Source organism: Caenorhabditis remanei, chromosome IV (assembly GCF_010183535.1).
Source record: "Caenorhabditis remanei strain PX506 chromosome IV, whole genome shotgun sequence".
Classification (NCBI taxonomy): Eukaryota; Metazoa; Nematoda; class Chromadorea; order Rhabditida; family Rhabditidae; genus Caenorhabditis; species Caenorhabditis remanei.
Genome location: NC_071331.1, coordinates 13851610 through 13867158, shown reverse-complemented (window position 1 = coordinate 13867158; position 15549 = coordinate 13851610). Strand labels below are relative to the sequence as shown.

The following is a 15549-nucleotide window of genomic DNA, read 5'->3' as shown; positions in this document are numbered from 1 at the left end:
ATTAGAGGAATTCAGATTTTCTCCAAAAATGACATTACGGCAGAGTATTCATCAGATTGCTCGTTCAATAAGTTTGTCATGATTGTGTAGTGACCACTAGATGGAAATTCCTGAAAAAAAACTTCGATTACTTCAATTCCTATGGAAAATCTTACAGCAATTGATGATTCCTTTCGTTTTTCCACAAAATCTCGGTTCTGTTGAACAAGTTTTGGTGCCTCTTGGAGACCGAGAATTACGAGACTCTTCAATTGAAGCCCATCTAACAATGATAGATCACAACTATTATGTTGCGCTTGGGCAGATGTTAAACTGAAGAAATATATGTTTGAGAAAATTGTGCAGCTCTTTTCGCTTACTTTATATCATTTCCAATATCAGTTCCGACAAGTTCTTCCAGAAAGTAACATCCAGAAAACAGGAGCATTCCTTGAATTCTTGGATTTCTAAGGCGGATAACTGCTGGAAATTCAATTCGCAAAGCTTAAAAACAGCGGCCAAAAACTCAAAACATCATACCCTTCACAGCTAAATGAGCTCCAGCTGAGTGCCCACCAATGATCACTTTGGATACATTCGGATACTTTGACAGTATGAAATCAACTCCTTTAATAACATCTTCAACAGATTCTGTCAATGATCTACCATTCGTGGCGAGACCATAACCAACAGATGCAAACGCGAATCCAGAATTCAGAGAACACCTCGCTGGAGTGAGACAATCTTTTCTAGTTCCAGCCTGAATGTTTCTTTTGGATTATTAACTCAAGTTGACTGGATTCGTACCGCCCAATATCCACCGTGAATGAAAATCAATAGTTTTTCATCAGGCTCTCCCCAGATATCAACTTTTTGGTTCTCTTCTGAATAAAACGTATTTTTGTTCTGAAAATGCCCTATCTATATTATTATACCTTCACCATAAACCACTTCAACTTGTCTGGGAATCGTTTGATCCTTCTCCAATGAATAATATGCTTGTTGTATTCCGGCGAAGAAGTCGCTCATTACTTCATCTCGAGTCTTGCCAGGAACCCAACAAGAAGGAGAAAACAAACGTGTCATTTCGTCCATTTTCTGAAAAATAAGTGAAAAAAGAGAAAGAAGTAATAAGACCGAAAAAGGAAACATCGACCTTTCTTCAGCTATTTTCTAGATCAATATCACTTTTTCTTCTTCTTTTTCGTCTCGATATCTTTCTTTCTGATTGTTGATTTTGATAAGACACCTTTCGCAAAATGATACTGTTGTCCTTTATTGTTTTTTTTTCTTATGATTTCGTTGACATTCTTCTCGAAGTTAAAAAGGCGAGGAGTTGATTTCAGTCAGTCAAAAGAAACAATTTGCACTCTAATCGAAGTTTCATTTAGATGCAAATATTTGTTCATTGTTTGAAAGTGGCACGAGTTCTTATCCAAAATGTATTTTCTACTCAAATCACAGTTCTGTTTGTCATCAACTTTGGTCTGTGAACTCTACGATAATACCTCTTCTTTCTTTTTTCAGCAATTATGTGTTCTTCCTAATCGACAATTTCCTCGATAGAATATTCAAATACGTGAACTTTCACGTGTCTTAAATTATTTTTCCACAATTTTATTAGTTTCCACATGCCATTGAATTCATGTAAATAACTTTCTGTCATCTTCACTCTCTTCCCATATTTTTCTGTGTCCTCCAACCCGTTAGCGTACATTTGCACTTCCTTTCACTACCTCATGTCATTCACCTCCACGAACTTTTTTTCAAAAACACAAAACTTTCATTTTGATCTTTTTTTGCCGTTTTGTTTTCAATGAGCGCCGGAGAATCGGTTCGAAAACTCACGTTTTGTTACTCTTTTGTAGTGTTTTTAGACTTGCCTTCGATAAATCTGATCACCACTAACTTCAATTTCTGTCAAGACCTCAGAACTGTTGATCCTTTAATAGTTGATCAGTGAATGATCACCAAAACGCCAATTATTTATATTTTCATCAATCACCATAACAACTTCCTATATAATTTTGAATCCAAAAACACTCATTTTCTACCTACGAACTCTAAATAACTGCTCAAAAACCGCACATCTGGTCAATCACATGTGGCTAAACGAAAAAGAACTCAAATCTCTGAAACTTATTTTTATTTTTAGCAGGGTCGGAGCTATCTGAGAAACGAAAAAAGTTATTTTCCTCCAGGCAGCCGTGCAGGCCAACTGTTTTTTTGTCTTTTGTCCCCAGTTGCTGCCAATGATGCTCCAATTGCTCTAATACCACGTGCTGCTATCTCTACTCTCGGGGTACCTCCCCTGGTGTTTACACAAATATCTTTTCTTTTTCTTCGTCTTCTTCACTATCATTATTAGCTGACCATCATTGTGACTCGCGGTTTTCAACCTATTTTCTGTTTTGTTCTTATTTTGCATTGAGCAGTTCCTAAACTTTCTCGTTCAACCTATTTTTCTTCTTCTAGTTTTTTATTTCCAGACTTCGTTTCTCAAAATGCCGCACCGAAAACAATTGAAATTCTTCTTCGATGTCATCTCTCCGTACAGTTACTTTGGATTTGAAGGAATCACTCGTCATCGTTCCGTTTGGAAGACTCCGATTCACATGAAGCCGTTCTTCTTCCCGGCAGTCGTTAGACATTCTGGTTAGTGAGAAGAAACTTATCAGGCAGCTTTGGCTGAAATCTTCCTAAAAACTGTATCCGATTTTTCAGAAAACCCGGGACTCCCACTTCGTGTTCCAGTCAAGGAGAAATACATGCACAAAGATCTTCTATTCAGTGCACAATACTGGGGAATTCCATTCCGTCTGCCAAAAGATTATACGAATATGATGTTGACCACAAGTTCAATTATTCCACAACGTATTCTTGTCGCTGCTCAACTTCGTGATAATGCTCTGATGGAAGACGTCGCTCGTGCTCTCTGGCATCGTTTTTATGCCTACGGAAAACCGATTTTCACAAAAAGTCAAGTGGCAGAAGTGTTGAGAGACTTGCATGTGAAGAATTCAGAAGAGTTGGTGATGATGAGTGATTCAGCTGAAGTCAAGAATATTTTAAGAGAGAATACAGATGAAGCAATCGGAAATGGAGTGAGTTTCCTCTGATCACCAGAACTGTTTCTAACTTCTTTTATCTTTTCAGTGTTTTGGTGCTCCATGGATGCACATCACCGATGGACATGGAAAAGTGCTTCAAACTGTTTTCGGATCCGATCGTCTTCCACAAGTCGCCGATTTCCTTGCCGAGCCATTCAAAGGTCCAATGAGAGAGAAGAAGCAAAATGCATAAATATATTAATTAGTTTTAACGTTTGCTAGAAATTTATCGAAAAATCTGTGTAAAGTATATAAATTATTTCTTTTGTTTCGGCAAGAGAAATAGAGTTAACGAAGGGGAATAAGCGGGAAATGGGAAAAAACGACTACTAAACTGTGTCACACGAGTTTCAAAGTGTTGCGGCAAATACAGAAAAAGACGAGTAGAATGAAGGTGTTTTAAGCTAATAAGAAAACGATTGGGGGATGAAACGAGAGATCTGAATATATATGTTAGTCTTGCGTGGCCTGTTTTGTCTACGCGGATATAAATAAGGTAATGGAAAAAAGGGAAAAATATGAGAAACTCCCAGAAAATTATGATGTAATAAAAATAACAATTTGAGTTTGTCTAATCAGCTTTTTGAACTTTTCTTCGAGCAGCAACAGACCTCGTTGTGATTGGCTCTGCGATGTTTGCGTTGATATCTTCTTTTGGCTCCAGAATTTCGATTGGGGCTTCCTGAAATTAAAAGTTCTGAAAATATGAGCAACGCCTGTCGTTAAGGGAAATTAATGCAGGATTATATATGTACTCACCTCCTGTTTCTTCTTGTCTTTCTTGACTTCGGTGTATCTGTTATTTTTCTTGACGTAAGCGTGATAGAAGAAGTTTGCGAAAAGAAGGAAATAAGTGAAGTAAACTCCGAAACAAAGTCCCAAGTTATCCCATGTTTGTTGGCAATATTCTCCTGACGATTTAATTCGGTACACAGTGACTCCGATGATAACTCCCATGACCATTTGAGCGAGTTGAAGAGTGGTAACAATCATTGCCATTTGCTTTGGAAGACGGAATTTCAGAGAGCGGAGAGCGTAGTATGAGTACATGAGTGCGTGAACTCCGTAATTCATCCAGATGAACCAACGTCCCGATGCGGTGTGATCCTTGTATGCGTGCCACGTGTAAATCATAACAGTAACATGATGATACCAGTGAAGGAAGATGAGTGGTCGTTTACGAAGAACAATGAAAACGGTGTCAATGAGTTCAAAAAGCTTGCTTATGGCAAATTGTTCAGTCCAGAAACCAGTAACTCCTTGAGCATATGAAGAATGACAAATGGAGTATTTGAAGGAATTGCCTTCGGCTGACCAACTCCAAATGAATTCAGGTGTCATTCGGAGGAACCCGAGTATTGAGAAAATGGCTAAAAATGAGTTCCAGACGAAAAGTGGTGTGTCCAGTTGGAATGGCTTGTACTTTTCCATGATCTGAAAAAATGTCGAGGATTTTTGATTGATCATCCAGCATTTTCAAACTTCTTGATATATTTTTTTCAAAAACTAATTATTTTTCAGTGTGACATTTGAGAAGAATGTGTAAATCAGAAAAATATTATTGGGTTTTCAGGTGCGGATCTTGATTATTACATGACATTCATCAAGCTAAAACACCTTGAAATCAAGTTTAATTACCACCTGTCAGCCGTCGGCGGATTGATTTTTAAAGTTATTTTGAGAGGAAATTATTTTGAGAGAGAACCTTTTCCTCTAGCGAACATTCCCAGATATCGTTTTTGATTGAGAGTCTACCCCTTTTGCTGAACTTTTATCAACTAATTCTATTACTTAGAATAAATGTTTTCAGGGATACGAAGTGCATTTTTCTTTTCAAAGAGATGGTGCGATTTTTATTTCCTATTTTCTTTGATAACTAATACCCGTCATTATCATGTCATTTTTCCAGCGTCTCTCCCAGTTTTATCAGTTTAACTATAACAAAATTGTTGCGAAAATTTTGATTACAGGTGTACACAAACCTTCTTTCCAGTGAAAATGACCGCTACATAAACAGCAGAAGCAGTGATCGATTGATACCAGTGATTCTGCATCCATGACGTTGACCGGTATGCATCGAATGATGTTTCAAACGGCAAGAACTGAAAATTGTTTATTTTTTCACAGAAAATCTGGAAGATTTTAACTTACGAGGCTGTAATTTTCTAACCCATACTTTGGATTGTAGTCGTATTTAGCCATATTTCTGGAATAATAACTTTTAGAAAAAATTTCTAATAATAAAACGATGACGCATAAGGCTCAACAATGACGATGACGGCAACACATTGCGCCAAAAATTATATGATATAAAGTTGGGAAACTGGCGATAAGGGAAGAAGAAAGGGGAGGAGCAAGAGAATGAGAGAAATCGAGAAAGGACAGGTGGAATTTCCTGGAAATTTCCATGACAACGAGAAGGTCGGAAACGTAATTGAGTTGAACTTCATGAATCGGGGACGTGCGAACTAGAAGGTTTGATAGAAGTTTTGAAAAGAGGGAGAACATAAAAGGCCTTTAAAAGATCGAAGAAACTAAAAATGGGCGTTATTTGATGGGGAGAAACCTCTGCTGTTGTTCTTTGTAATTGCTGTATGTTCTTTATATTTTGCATCTTCTTTTTAGAAAGAAAAGACAAGAGAATATGTATGCGAACAAGAATTCACATTTATGTCAGGACAAGAGGAAGAAGAGAGGAAGGAGACTAAACAATACAAAAAACGAAACGATTTGTTGATGGTGTGACGGTGTATAGGTGTGGACAATAGACACAATATAAGAAACTTGCTGAAGTATTTAGGAACGAGTGTGGCGTAAATTGGAGCTCGAACAATTTTGAAGTTTTTCTTAAAACTCATATTTTCCTCAAAATATTTTGAAAACCACAAAACCGTAAAAACCGTAAACCACAAAACTTGATGCAAAAACCTGGAGACTAGAAAAATGGAGCGAAAATAAGTGAGAATAGCCCGAAACAAGCAAGCGTCACAAAACGAAGTGGGGAAGATCTCGTTCATGTATTACGGGGTTTTTAGCGTCTCCTCCTCCTTATTCTCTTCCCGGCAATTGATAAAAATGAAACACGGTGTGTTATATAACCAGATTTTTGCGCAAGATCACGTTTGTGCCGAGGATTGCGTGCGCGTCCGCCGCCATTCGGCGACTTTTTGCTATTACGCTAGTCAAGGAAAAGAGAAAAAAATCCGAAAATCATTTTTTGGAAGATAACGTTGAATAATCGCTGATTGCGGTTATGCAATATTCATTCGGAGGGATAATCAGAAAAACTATATAAAATTCTGTTCAAAATTGAAAAATGTAGGTTCGCGGTCAAACTTTTAGGCTTACGGTAGGCGTTGTGCACACACCGTCACGTCGAAACACAGACTTATGATCCAGAAAGTTTAACAGGTTTCCAATAGACATCTATCCAGTTGAAATTCGAGAGAGTTGATTCAAAATGCGAATCTAGTTGAAAACATAGGTATTTAATTATAATACGTGTACGCTAGACAGCAGACGAAAAGTGCATTCAAAAGATTGGCCTAAATTTTTGAGAAGTTTGGGCACAAATCATGGAAGTGTGGTAAGGAATATTCGACACCAAAATTGTTTGGCATCTGGCCTAAATAAAATTTCCCAGCCAGTCGGGTGACAGTCTTGCCATTTCAGTGAAAAGGCAGAATGACTACGGTAGAATGTGCAAACAGCAACACGGGATAATGCACACTTTTCGCCACTAAGCTGAAGAAGATGAAACATTTGGCCCAAAAAAGATTCAAAAAGGTAAATATGACACAGAAAGAGTGCAAACCATACATATTTGACCATTAAATCAAACAGAGATTGTGCACACCGAGTCAGAATTGGAGTGAGTCAGAGAAGGGCAGCAAACGAATCGTTATCAAATCATGTTCTCTAGGTGTGTGTCTGCTTTCTGCTTATTGATATAAGTGATAAAAAGACGTGGACCAACACAACTTAATTCATATTTTTTGTATCAAATGGTGGGAGGGTATCGAGTTGCGGACTGCGCAATGGACGTTGCGCGACAGCAGCAGCCGTCTTCTCTTGGGTCTGCGGCTAACCGAACGAGAAAGTATGAGAGAGAGTGAACTGAGAAATAAGAGAATTGAGAGAAAAGGGCAAAGTCCGTATGTTTGGTGGAAAAAAAGGGGCAGCCGCCAGCCAGTAGCGAGCAGAAACAGATACAGAGAACACAGAGAAACTGGGAATGGGAAACGAGAGAGAGAGAGAGAGAGAAAGATGGAAGAGGCGGCAAGATTTACGCGTATTTTGAGGCAGACATCAGCTCCAGCTTTTGAACCCAACTACTTGCAAATAGAAAATGGCCTGATCCCCCCGGGAGACGGCGGCAACAGATGGATATAACGAATGAAGATATAATGGGTTCTATAAAGAAGATAGCTATAAGGAGACTAGAGAGTTCAGCAACCAGCTGTAACTCTCTGAACAATCAAATGGAATTTTGATCTTTCGACTTTTGACACTTTTGGTAAACTTGATTGGTTTAAATACAGTCAAATAGACTCTTTGGTCGTTTTTATGACTCTCCAATTTGTCTCGACTGAGACGAAGAAGAAGAAGTTTAATGAGTCAGTTGTCCGAACTAGTAGTTCTAGATCTAGACTTTCAAATTGATTCGATTCCCGTGGGATGATGTTGAAGTTCGTTGAAGATAAGAAATCTATTGAAGATGCATTCAAAGATAGATGAGATGTTTGGAATACGTATCAAGATGGAAGGACGACTTGAGATGCAAAATGTTGTTGCGAACTTAGGTACAAGTAAAGATAGAACTGTATTCATCTGAGAAGAAGAGATTTATTTCGAATTTAGGTTGTCAGAAACTGAGTAATTTCATGGAATACTAAAATTATCTTTTCAATTAATGTTGGATTGAATTCACGATTGGATCTGATAATCAAACACTCAGAACAGACTCTTGCAAATAAAAGTAGCCGACACTCGTCCTGGAAACAGAATGATTTATAGTTCTCTCCGTGTATTTTTCATCCTTTCATCTCTCTCTTTTTCTCTCCCGACGAACGAAACGAAAAGAGAAACCGAATGAAAAAAAGAGAGTGTGCGTTTCGTATGGATTCGATGCCCGCCAATATGTTTTCGAATCTTTTTGCAATGATGATGATGATGGTGATGGCAATTCTTGATGGGGCGTGGAAAGGATCAGAAGAGAGAAAAGGTGGGCAGAAAGGGCAACAGGTTATTGCGGAGAGAAGAAAAAGCCGGATCTTTTTCTCTCGTTTTCATAGTCCATGTGGTTTGATCGGTGGATAGAAAATGGGGTGATATTGTACAAGAAAGATACGATTACGTAGCGAACGAAGAGAGAGAGAGAGAGAGAGTGCTTAATGTCCACAAATTATTTGGTAAAAGACAACAGACAATAGACGAAATGACATGTGGATCGAAGAGGATGACCATATTTGATTAATTAAACATTTGAAATTCATCGACGAATATGAGGACGTCAACGTGACTAATAGTTCCTCAAGGAATTCCGAAATATCCATCAAAAACAATAAAATTGAGGAATCTTGTTCAAATTTTTAGAGCAGGAACACTAAAAATCCTATGAGTTAAAGAAGTAACCAGAGACAACTGAAACTGGAAATAAAACTTGAGACACAACTCTAGTTCGGCAGATAACTCGAAAACAAAGATGTTCGTAAGGCTACCGTATCCTTGTTTTCATTATTCCGAACTTCTCACTTCCTCTTTTCATTGTAGTGTTTTGTTTTGTGATTTTCACTTCCTCAAACTTCTAATTTTTCAACAAATAAAATCTTTTTATTAGCATTGTTTTGCGTATGTACAATCCTCCAATTCTCAATTACAACTATAAGTATCACTCAATAATTCAATTATAAATCAGAATTCACATCGAACTTGACAGTATGATACAAACAGGCTGCATAAGTGTCTACAGGGGCACACAGCTTCTCAATTGATTTCGTCAGGGTTTGTTTGTAATTCGAATTCGACATCTTGCTCGAATCACCGTAAACTTCACACATCTTCTGACATTGTTCTGCACGGCCAGATTTCATTGGATTACGGTCCATCACGTGGATTACTGTAGTCATGATTCCCTGGAAACAAACTATTTTGGCTTTGAAATGAATGAGAAGTAAATCAGTAACATGAGGGCTGGATTATTCAGAAAGACGAGATAAGGGAAAATGTCACGCCACGGGACGAACATCCATTTTAACCTGTTTGAGGTATTGCCAATATTCCTCTACTTTGTCCTTCGTATCGGTTCCTTCTTTATTCAAATCATCTTGAGTTGGGGTGCACATCTGAAATAAATATATTTGCACTTGATGAAAAATGTTGAAATTATCTCACTTTGAAAGTATATCTATGAATATTATCAGTAGTTGAGCATTCTTCTTTTCCTTCGTTACTCAAAAACTTCTTCAATTTACTCAACTTGCTTTCGTTATCCTTCACATTCTCCTTCACATTCTCACAGAGAGAACAGAATTTGCTGGAATTTTTCATATTATTTAGTATAATAGAATTAGAATCTATCTAACCAAGTTGTCTTTCCTCCAAGCATTTCTCTCAATTGAGAGTTGTAACTCTCTGGACACCATTGAGTTGGTCTCGTTACATTCGCACAGATGCTGTCCACTCCTCGAAGATTTTGGATGGTATCTTCGGATTTACATGGGACATTTTGACCAAGTTGCATGAATGCTTCAATGTATCTGAATAATTACTTCTGAAGTATGAAAACCTAGAAACAAAATCTTACGGATTCTCTATTGGTCTGAGCATTTTGAAGCTGACTTTGACTCGATAGCATCCTGGGAAATCGATTTGACGAGTTTCTCCATTGATATCAGTTATCGTAACCTCATCTTTCTCATCGTCTTCTTCTTCTGGATTCTCGTTTTTCAGCATTTTCATCGTGATTTTCAGGGAACTCTCATCAATTACATCAGAATCAACTAAAATTTAAATTGAATTAATCCCAGAATTGTGTTTTGAAAAACCAACCATTTGGACAACTTTGGGTCACATTTTCCCTAACTTGAATATGTATTTTACGGGAAAATGCCAGACTTGGAATTGTTAAAAGAATAAGAAATTTGAGAAACATGTTTGCTTGAATATTGTGATTCATCTTCCATAATCCTTTTATAGTATTTTCAGTTGATCGTGATCATCTTGACCCAGTTATTTTAGATGAGAACAACTAGAATGTATCGAATCCGTTAGGCTATTCTTAGCGAAGAGGAAACGAACACTTTCCGAAAAAAGAGTGGAATTGTTTGCTTTTATAAAAACGTTTCTATGGAATACGGATAGTAATTCAAACATCATAAAATGACTTTTTTTTTAATCGTCTGAGTCATTGAATAGAGCTTAGTCGGAAGAAAATTCAATTCAGGCGAAGGGTCCTGCAATTATTTTTTTCGGATATTTTTTTACATTTTGTCATTGTTAAAAATTATGTTTTATACATTCATTTTTGTTGTAAAAAATCCAGAAGTCGTCAAATAAATCATGCTTTCCGTTTTGTTGCTGCTCTCACTAGAAGTCACACAAAAGAACCATATCACCATGTATATCGGCGGGAAGCTGAAGTTTTCCCGATTCTGAGTCTTTATTCAGTTTTTGCAGAGCCTCCACCCAGTTTTGAAAAATTTACCGACTTGTCACGGGCCGGGCCGGGCCGGGCCAAAATCAGGAAAAATCTCGGCCCGGCCCGCTCGGCCCGTTTTGAAACATTTTTTCAAAAAATTTCTTGTTTTTCAACTTTTTTTTGGAAATTTTTTGAAATTTTTTGAACTTTTTTGAAAAAAGTATAGTTTTTGAATAAACATTTAAAATTGAATCAAAATGTGAATATGTATGATAATTAAAGCATTTTTACTCTTTTTTTTCGAAAAATTTCAAAAAAAAATTGGTAAAAATGGGTACCCATTTTTGAATCCGGGCCGACCGGGCCGGGCCGGGCCAAGAGAAATTTCGGCCCGGCCCGGCCCGGTCAAGAAAAATCTCGGCCCGGCCCGAGGCCCGGCCCGGGCCGGCCCGATTTTTGACAAGTCTGAAAATTTAGCTCCAAGTTTGGGTTAATTTCTAGTAGTCAACCAAAAGTTTTTGCGTATTTTTGTTCACTGTTACAATCAAAGTACTGTATCGTGGCGAGACCTAGAACAATAAAACCGGATGCGCCTTTAAAATCTTCATTTGAAATCAATTTTTCCAACACTCTCCCAGTGCAGCTTCTCTTTGCAATAAAGAAATTTCTCTAAATATTTTTTAGCTGCCAGTTGTTTAGTTTTGCGAAGTTTGTTTATGTTCATTCTACACTATTTATACTGATCATTAATCAATTGATTTTGTATTATTTTTCAATAATATCAACATTTTAAAGCTTCCCACTCAACATACTTAAAAGCGTATCTCAAATTTCACGGAAAATTCTCTCGAATTTTTCCGGCTGACGGCTTGAAAGACGAAAGCGCGCCCCATGGTCAAATCGATGCGCTCGCTGTGTTGTTTGTGCCTGACTCTCTCTTACATTTTCCATCCAAGTGAATCACCACGTTTCTTGTTGCCTTTTATACTTATTAGTTTTCAAACTTAGATTCGGACGTGTCGTTTCATTTGAAATATTCAACAATCAATATAATTGTTTTCTTTCTCAGGATGTCGGAGATCACTGATGCCGAAAAGGTCCGCATTGCCTCGGATTTCATCAAGCATGCACCACCCGGAGAATTCAATGAGGTAATTAATAAATCTGATTCATAAGTTTTATGATCAGTCAATTATACAAATTATCTATTTAAAGTGCCTATTTCGCAATATTAAAATATTAATATCAAACTATTGCAGGTATTCAACTCGGTTCGAATGCTTCTAAAAAACGATGATCTCCTGAAAGACAAATGTGTTCCAGCCATTGCACAGTACAATGTCGGGCAGTTTGTGCCAGTGAAGTTGGACGGAGTCGCCAGACAGGTGAGAGTTATTTTTATTAAGGTTAGGAAAGAAATTTCAGTTTTTTTGAAAATAATAATATCTTTGAATACATAAATATTTTTAGGAAAGTTTAAATAAGTAAATGAACCATAACTTATGATTCATTCAAACATTTTAAATTTCAGACTCTCATCACACCATACAATGATTTGGGCAACGGACGTTTTTACGACGAAGTCTCGAAGAAAAGCTTCAAGTATGACCACGTTCGCAAAGAGGCTAGTGATCTTCAACCGCATCCAGCTGAATCTGGAATCACTGAGCAATGGCGTCAGGCTCTTCAAACTCAACTTGACACATATATCGATGAGCATTACGCTAAGAGCGGCACCGGAGTTGTCTTCGCTCGCAATGGCGCATTCACGATTTGCATCGAGTCACATCAATTCCAACCGAAAAACTTCTGCAATGGAAGATGGCGTTCGGAGTGGAATGTACCAGTTGGTGATGGAAAATCGGGTTCGCAAGAGATGAAGGGAAAGGTGTTGTCCCAAGTTCACTATTATGAAGATGGGAATGTACAGTTGTTCTCGGAAAAAGAGCCAGTTCTCAAAGTTAACGTCTCGGTTAGTTTGATAATTGACATATTTTGTGCGCGGTTTTATGACACGAATGCTTTTTCAAAATAAAAATAATTCCAGGCTGATTTCGACAAAACCGCCAAAGACATTATCCACGCTATTACTGAAGAGGAGACGAAGTATCAGAATGCTGTTCAAGAGAACTATGCCAACATGTCCGACACTACATTCAAAGCGCTTCGCCGTCAATTGCCAGTCACTCGCGCTAAAATGGACTGGAATAAGGTAATAGTGTTCTTTAAGAGTTATCCTGAAATCAAACAATTTTCAGGCACAAACTTATCGAATTGGACAAGAAATGAAGTAAATAGATGATAATTATAATTCAATTCCTTTGCTTCTTTCGTCTGCTGGTCATCATTATCTTCACCTGATTTCTTCAAAAAACCAAAAATCCCATTACATTGTTTTTTCGAATTCCCCACCAATTTTCGGCCGGACTTTAGACGTGCTTTACAACATAATACTATTCTCGTGCTCCGCTGCTTTTTTTCTTTTTCGTCGATAATCTGTACCATGTATGTATCTATTTTATCTTATTTTATTTTACATGTTTTGATATTCGATGAAATTGTTTGTGTGTTATATTATTCAAAACGAATTTGTTATCATAGAAAGAGGTTCATTACCTCTATTATATATTTGACATCTCTCAAAGCTTTCATTAATGTAAACATGTATTGTGCGGTCAGATGCAAAATCTCACTGAAATCCTCAACACAACACTGTTGGGCAACTTATCCGATGATGCTTCATCGACGAGTACTGTATCAATCAGTACGACTACTACATTCCTGGTCAAGACCGAAGAAGATCCAATTACGAGTAAGCAATGCTTCTTCAAAAAAGTAAAAGAAGTAACGATTAAAATTTCATTTTAGCGGTATCACCACCATCCGACCACACAACAGCCACATCGATCGCTTTCATTTCGCTCGTTGTGTTTGGAGTTGCGTGTGCTCTCATTGCAAAAATCGTGATTAGCCACAAGAAAAAGTAGGTGGAAAATAATTATTAATATAAAAATTGTTCCTCTTCACAGGAGAGCCGAATTGATTGGATCGGCCAGATGGAGAATTTCCGCGTCACGACAAAGCGCATCGTCTGCTTCGAGCGGCGGAAATGGTGGAAATTCATCTGCAACTTATCTTCCAATGGGACGTGGAGGGTGAGAGAAAACTTCTTTATTATAGAAATCAATTCAACATTTTTGTAGAAACAATCGCTCACTGAACAATCAACGTCAACCACTCAACTCATTGGATCACCCAACTGCCGATCGTCTCGATTGGGAGCGCCAGTTCTTTGATGATTCTGAAGCCACGGTAAGAAAAAAATAGCGCTTTCAGAGGGTTCTGAACAGAAATTATGTTAATTAATTTAGATAAACGTCGAAATTTGAGAACTGAAGTGTAAGTTGCGAGATGTTGTGTTGTATTAGAAAATATCGTAAAATTGTTTCCTTAATTTTTTGTATCATTAATCTAAAGTTCGTAATTTCCAGACCCCGTCACGACTTGTCTTCCGTTAAATATTTGAGTATCAAGTTCATCAATTTTTCAACGCCATAAAATTCATAATAATTTCATAATTCTGATTATTCACTTCTGTTCAATACTAAAGCGCAATTTCTCGTTGTCATAATACTATCCTTTTGCTTTATTTTGTTCCCCCGCTTTCTCACTCTTCTTCCCGTTTCCATCGTGTAGTTTTCAGTTTTATCTCCCAGAATGGGTCAAATGAAATGTATTTTTACTGTGTTGTTCCTCTTTGAAATTTTCAACGGTTTGTCACCAGCTACTCAAGCATGAAGTAATGGCCAGAAAAACCAAAAAAAAAGTAGATGTACAGTTTCAAGGTAAACTATGATTCTGGAAGATTTCTCAACAGAAATCATGTTTGAAATCATCAAGCTGTTGTCATATCGAGAAAGGTCAGCATTCTTCTCGATTTATTTCATTTGTCATCAGTTTTCAGACGAAGTTTGAAACTTTGCTCAAAGAAGTTGTTCACGTTATCTACAGAAGCTCCCGTCGATTTTGCAGTAGTCAAATTCGACGAATCAACTAATCTTCTTGAATCAGATGATCTTGAAATGGACGTGATGCAACTTCATCTGGATGAATCCGAAATCAGTTTTATGGGATCGAGGGTTCAGGAGAACGTCACACTCATTCGTTGTTGCTCTGAAAGAGACTTTGGCAGAAGTGAGCCAAGGTTTATAACAGAAAACTCAGACTCTCGAAGCATCGAAAAACAGTATCTTCGAAACATCGTCTTCAGAAAAAACGTGATATGTGATCGTTTCGAGACAAACTATCGGTACAATGACAACTTTTTGGAAGAGTCGGAGAAAATCAATGCAAGAAATCTTTATGTTTATAAGCCATTTCGACCTGAAAATATCGAACCTTCTGAGCCTTCGAAGACAGTTGCCATGTGGCTGAAGCACATGAATCCACGTTTTATCCGATCGGTGACTGTTTACATGGACGACAAGAATATCACATTAGCTGGCACTGAAAATGAGGTCCGAATTGAATAATTTCGAAAATTTTGAAGTTATAAATTGTTATTTATTCCAGCTCAAATGTCTAGACACACTTCATGTACTTCGCCGAAGTGACTTAGATGATAATATTTTGATGAATTTGAAAGCTTTGGATATAGAATTAGAACCAGCAAATATCACAGTCAATGGAATTAATCATATTGTTCAGGTAACGACTACTGTAAACTTTCCAATTCAATATAATTTCAGAAATGGGTATTTGAAGGAGTACCAATTGGATCTCGATTCGTTTATTATGTCGATGAACCTGGTTATGAAATAA

General features: G+C 37.4%; 7 protein-coding genes across 7 annotated transcripts; 4 read left to right on the top strand and 3 right to left on the bottom strand.

Moving 5' to 3' along the window:
* Positions 1–11: 11 nt before the first annotated feature.
* Positions 12–1074, bottom strand: GCK72_013896 (uncharacterized protein; the record flags this gene model as incomplete). Its single annotated transcript, XM_003107927.2, has 6 exons — positions 12–110; positions 156–312; positions 360–462; positions 520–739; positions 787–863; positions 915–1074. 6 exons carry the CDS (start codon positions 1072–1074, stop codon positions 12–14), a joined length of 816 nt encoding a protein of 271 aa, XP_003107975.2.
* Positions 1075–2483: 1409 nt separating this feature from the next.
* GCK72_013895 (uncharacterized protein) lies at positions 2484–3282 on the top strand (the record flags this gene model as incomplete). The annotated part of the gene is made up of 3 exons (XM_003107679.2): positions 2484–2634; positions 2704–3083; positions 3136–3282. 3 exons carry the CDS (start codon positions 2484–2486, stop codon positions 3280–3282), a joined length of 678 nt encoding a protein of 225 aa, XP_003107727.1.
* Positions 3283–3660: 378 nt separating this feature from the next.
* GCK72_013894 (uncharacterized protein) lies at positions 3661–5291 on the bottom strand (the record flags this gene model as incomplete). The annotated part of the gene is made up of 4 exons (XM_003107847.2): positions 3661–3771; positions 3849–4523; positions 5072–5191; positions 5241–5291. 4 exons carry the CDS (start codon positions 5289–5291, stop codon positions 3661–3663), a joined length of 957 nt encoding a protein of 318 aa, XP_003107895.2.
* Positions 5292–8995: 3704 nt separating this feature from the next.
* On the bottom strand, positions 8996–10242 carry GCK72_013893 (uncharacterized protein; the record flags this gene model as incomplete). Its single annotated transcript, XM_003107941.2, has 6 exons — positions 8996–9223; positions 9347–9433; positions 9483–9624; positions 9674–9847; positions 9895–10090; positions 10140–10242. 6 exons carry the CDS (start codon positions 10240–10242, stop codon positions 8996–8998), a joined length of 930 nt encoding a protein of 309 aa, XP_003107989.2.
* A 1556-nt stretch (positions 10243–11798) lies between these two features.
* GCK72_013892 (uncharacterized protein) lies at positions 11799–13022 on the top strand (the record flags this gene model as incomplete). The annotated part of the gene is made up of 5 exons (XM_003107928.2): positions 11799–11879; positions 11988–12113; positions 12260–12700; positions 12776–12940; positions 12987–13022. 5 exons carry the CDS (start codon positions 11799–11801, stop codon positions 13020–13022), a joined length of 849 nt encoding a protein of 282 aa, XP_003107976.1.
* A 385-nt stretch (positions 13023–13407) lies between these two features.
* GCK72_013891 (uncharacterized protein) lies at positions 13408–14246 on the top strand (the record flags this gene model as incomplete). The annotated part of the gene is made up of 5 exons (XM_003107660.2): positions 13408–13540; positions 13597–13711; positions 13758–13883; positions 13932–14040; positions 14220–14246. The coding sequence occupies 5 exons, from the start codon at positions 13408–13410 to the stop codon at positions 14244–14246; spliced, it is 510 nt and encodes a 169-aa protein (XP_003107708.2).
* A 334-nt stretch (positions 14247–14580) lies between these two features.
* On the top strand, positions 14581–15549 carry GCK72_013890 (uncharacterized protein; the record flags this gene model as incomplete). Its single annotated transcript, XM_053730047.1, has 3 exons — positions 14581–14648; positions 14693–15245; positions 15301–15549. The coding sequence occupies 3 exons, from the start codon at positions 14581–14583 to the stop codon at positions 15547–15549; spliced, it is 870 nt and encodes a 289-aa protein (XP_053584819.1).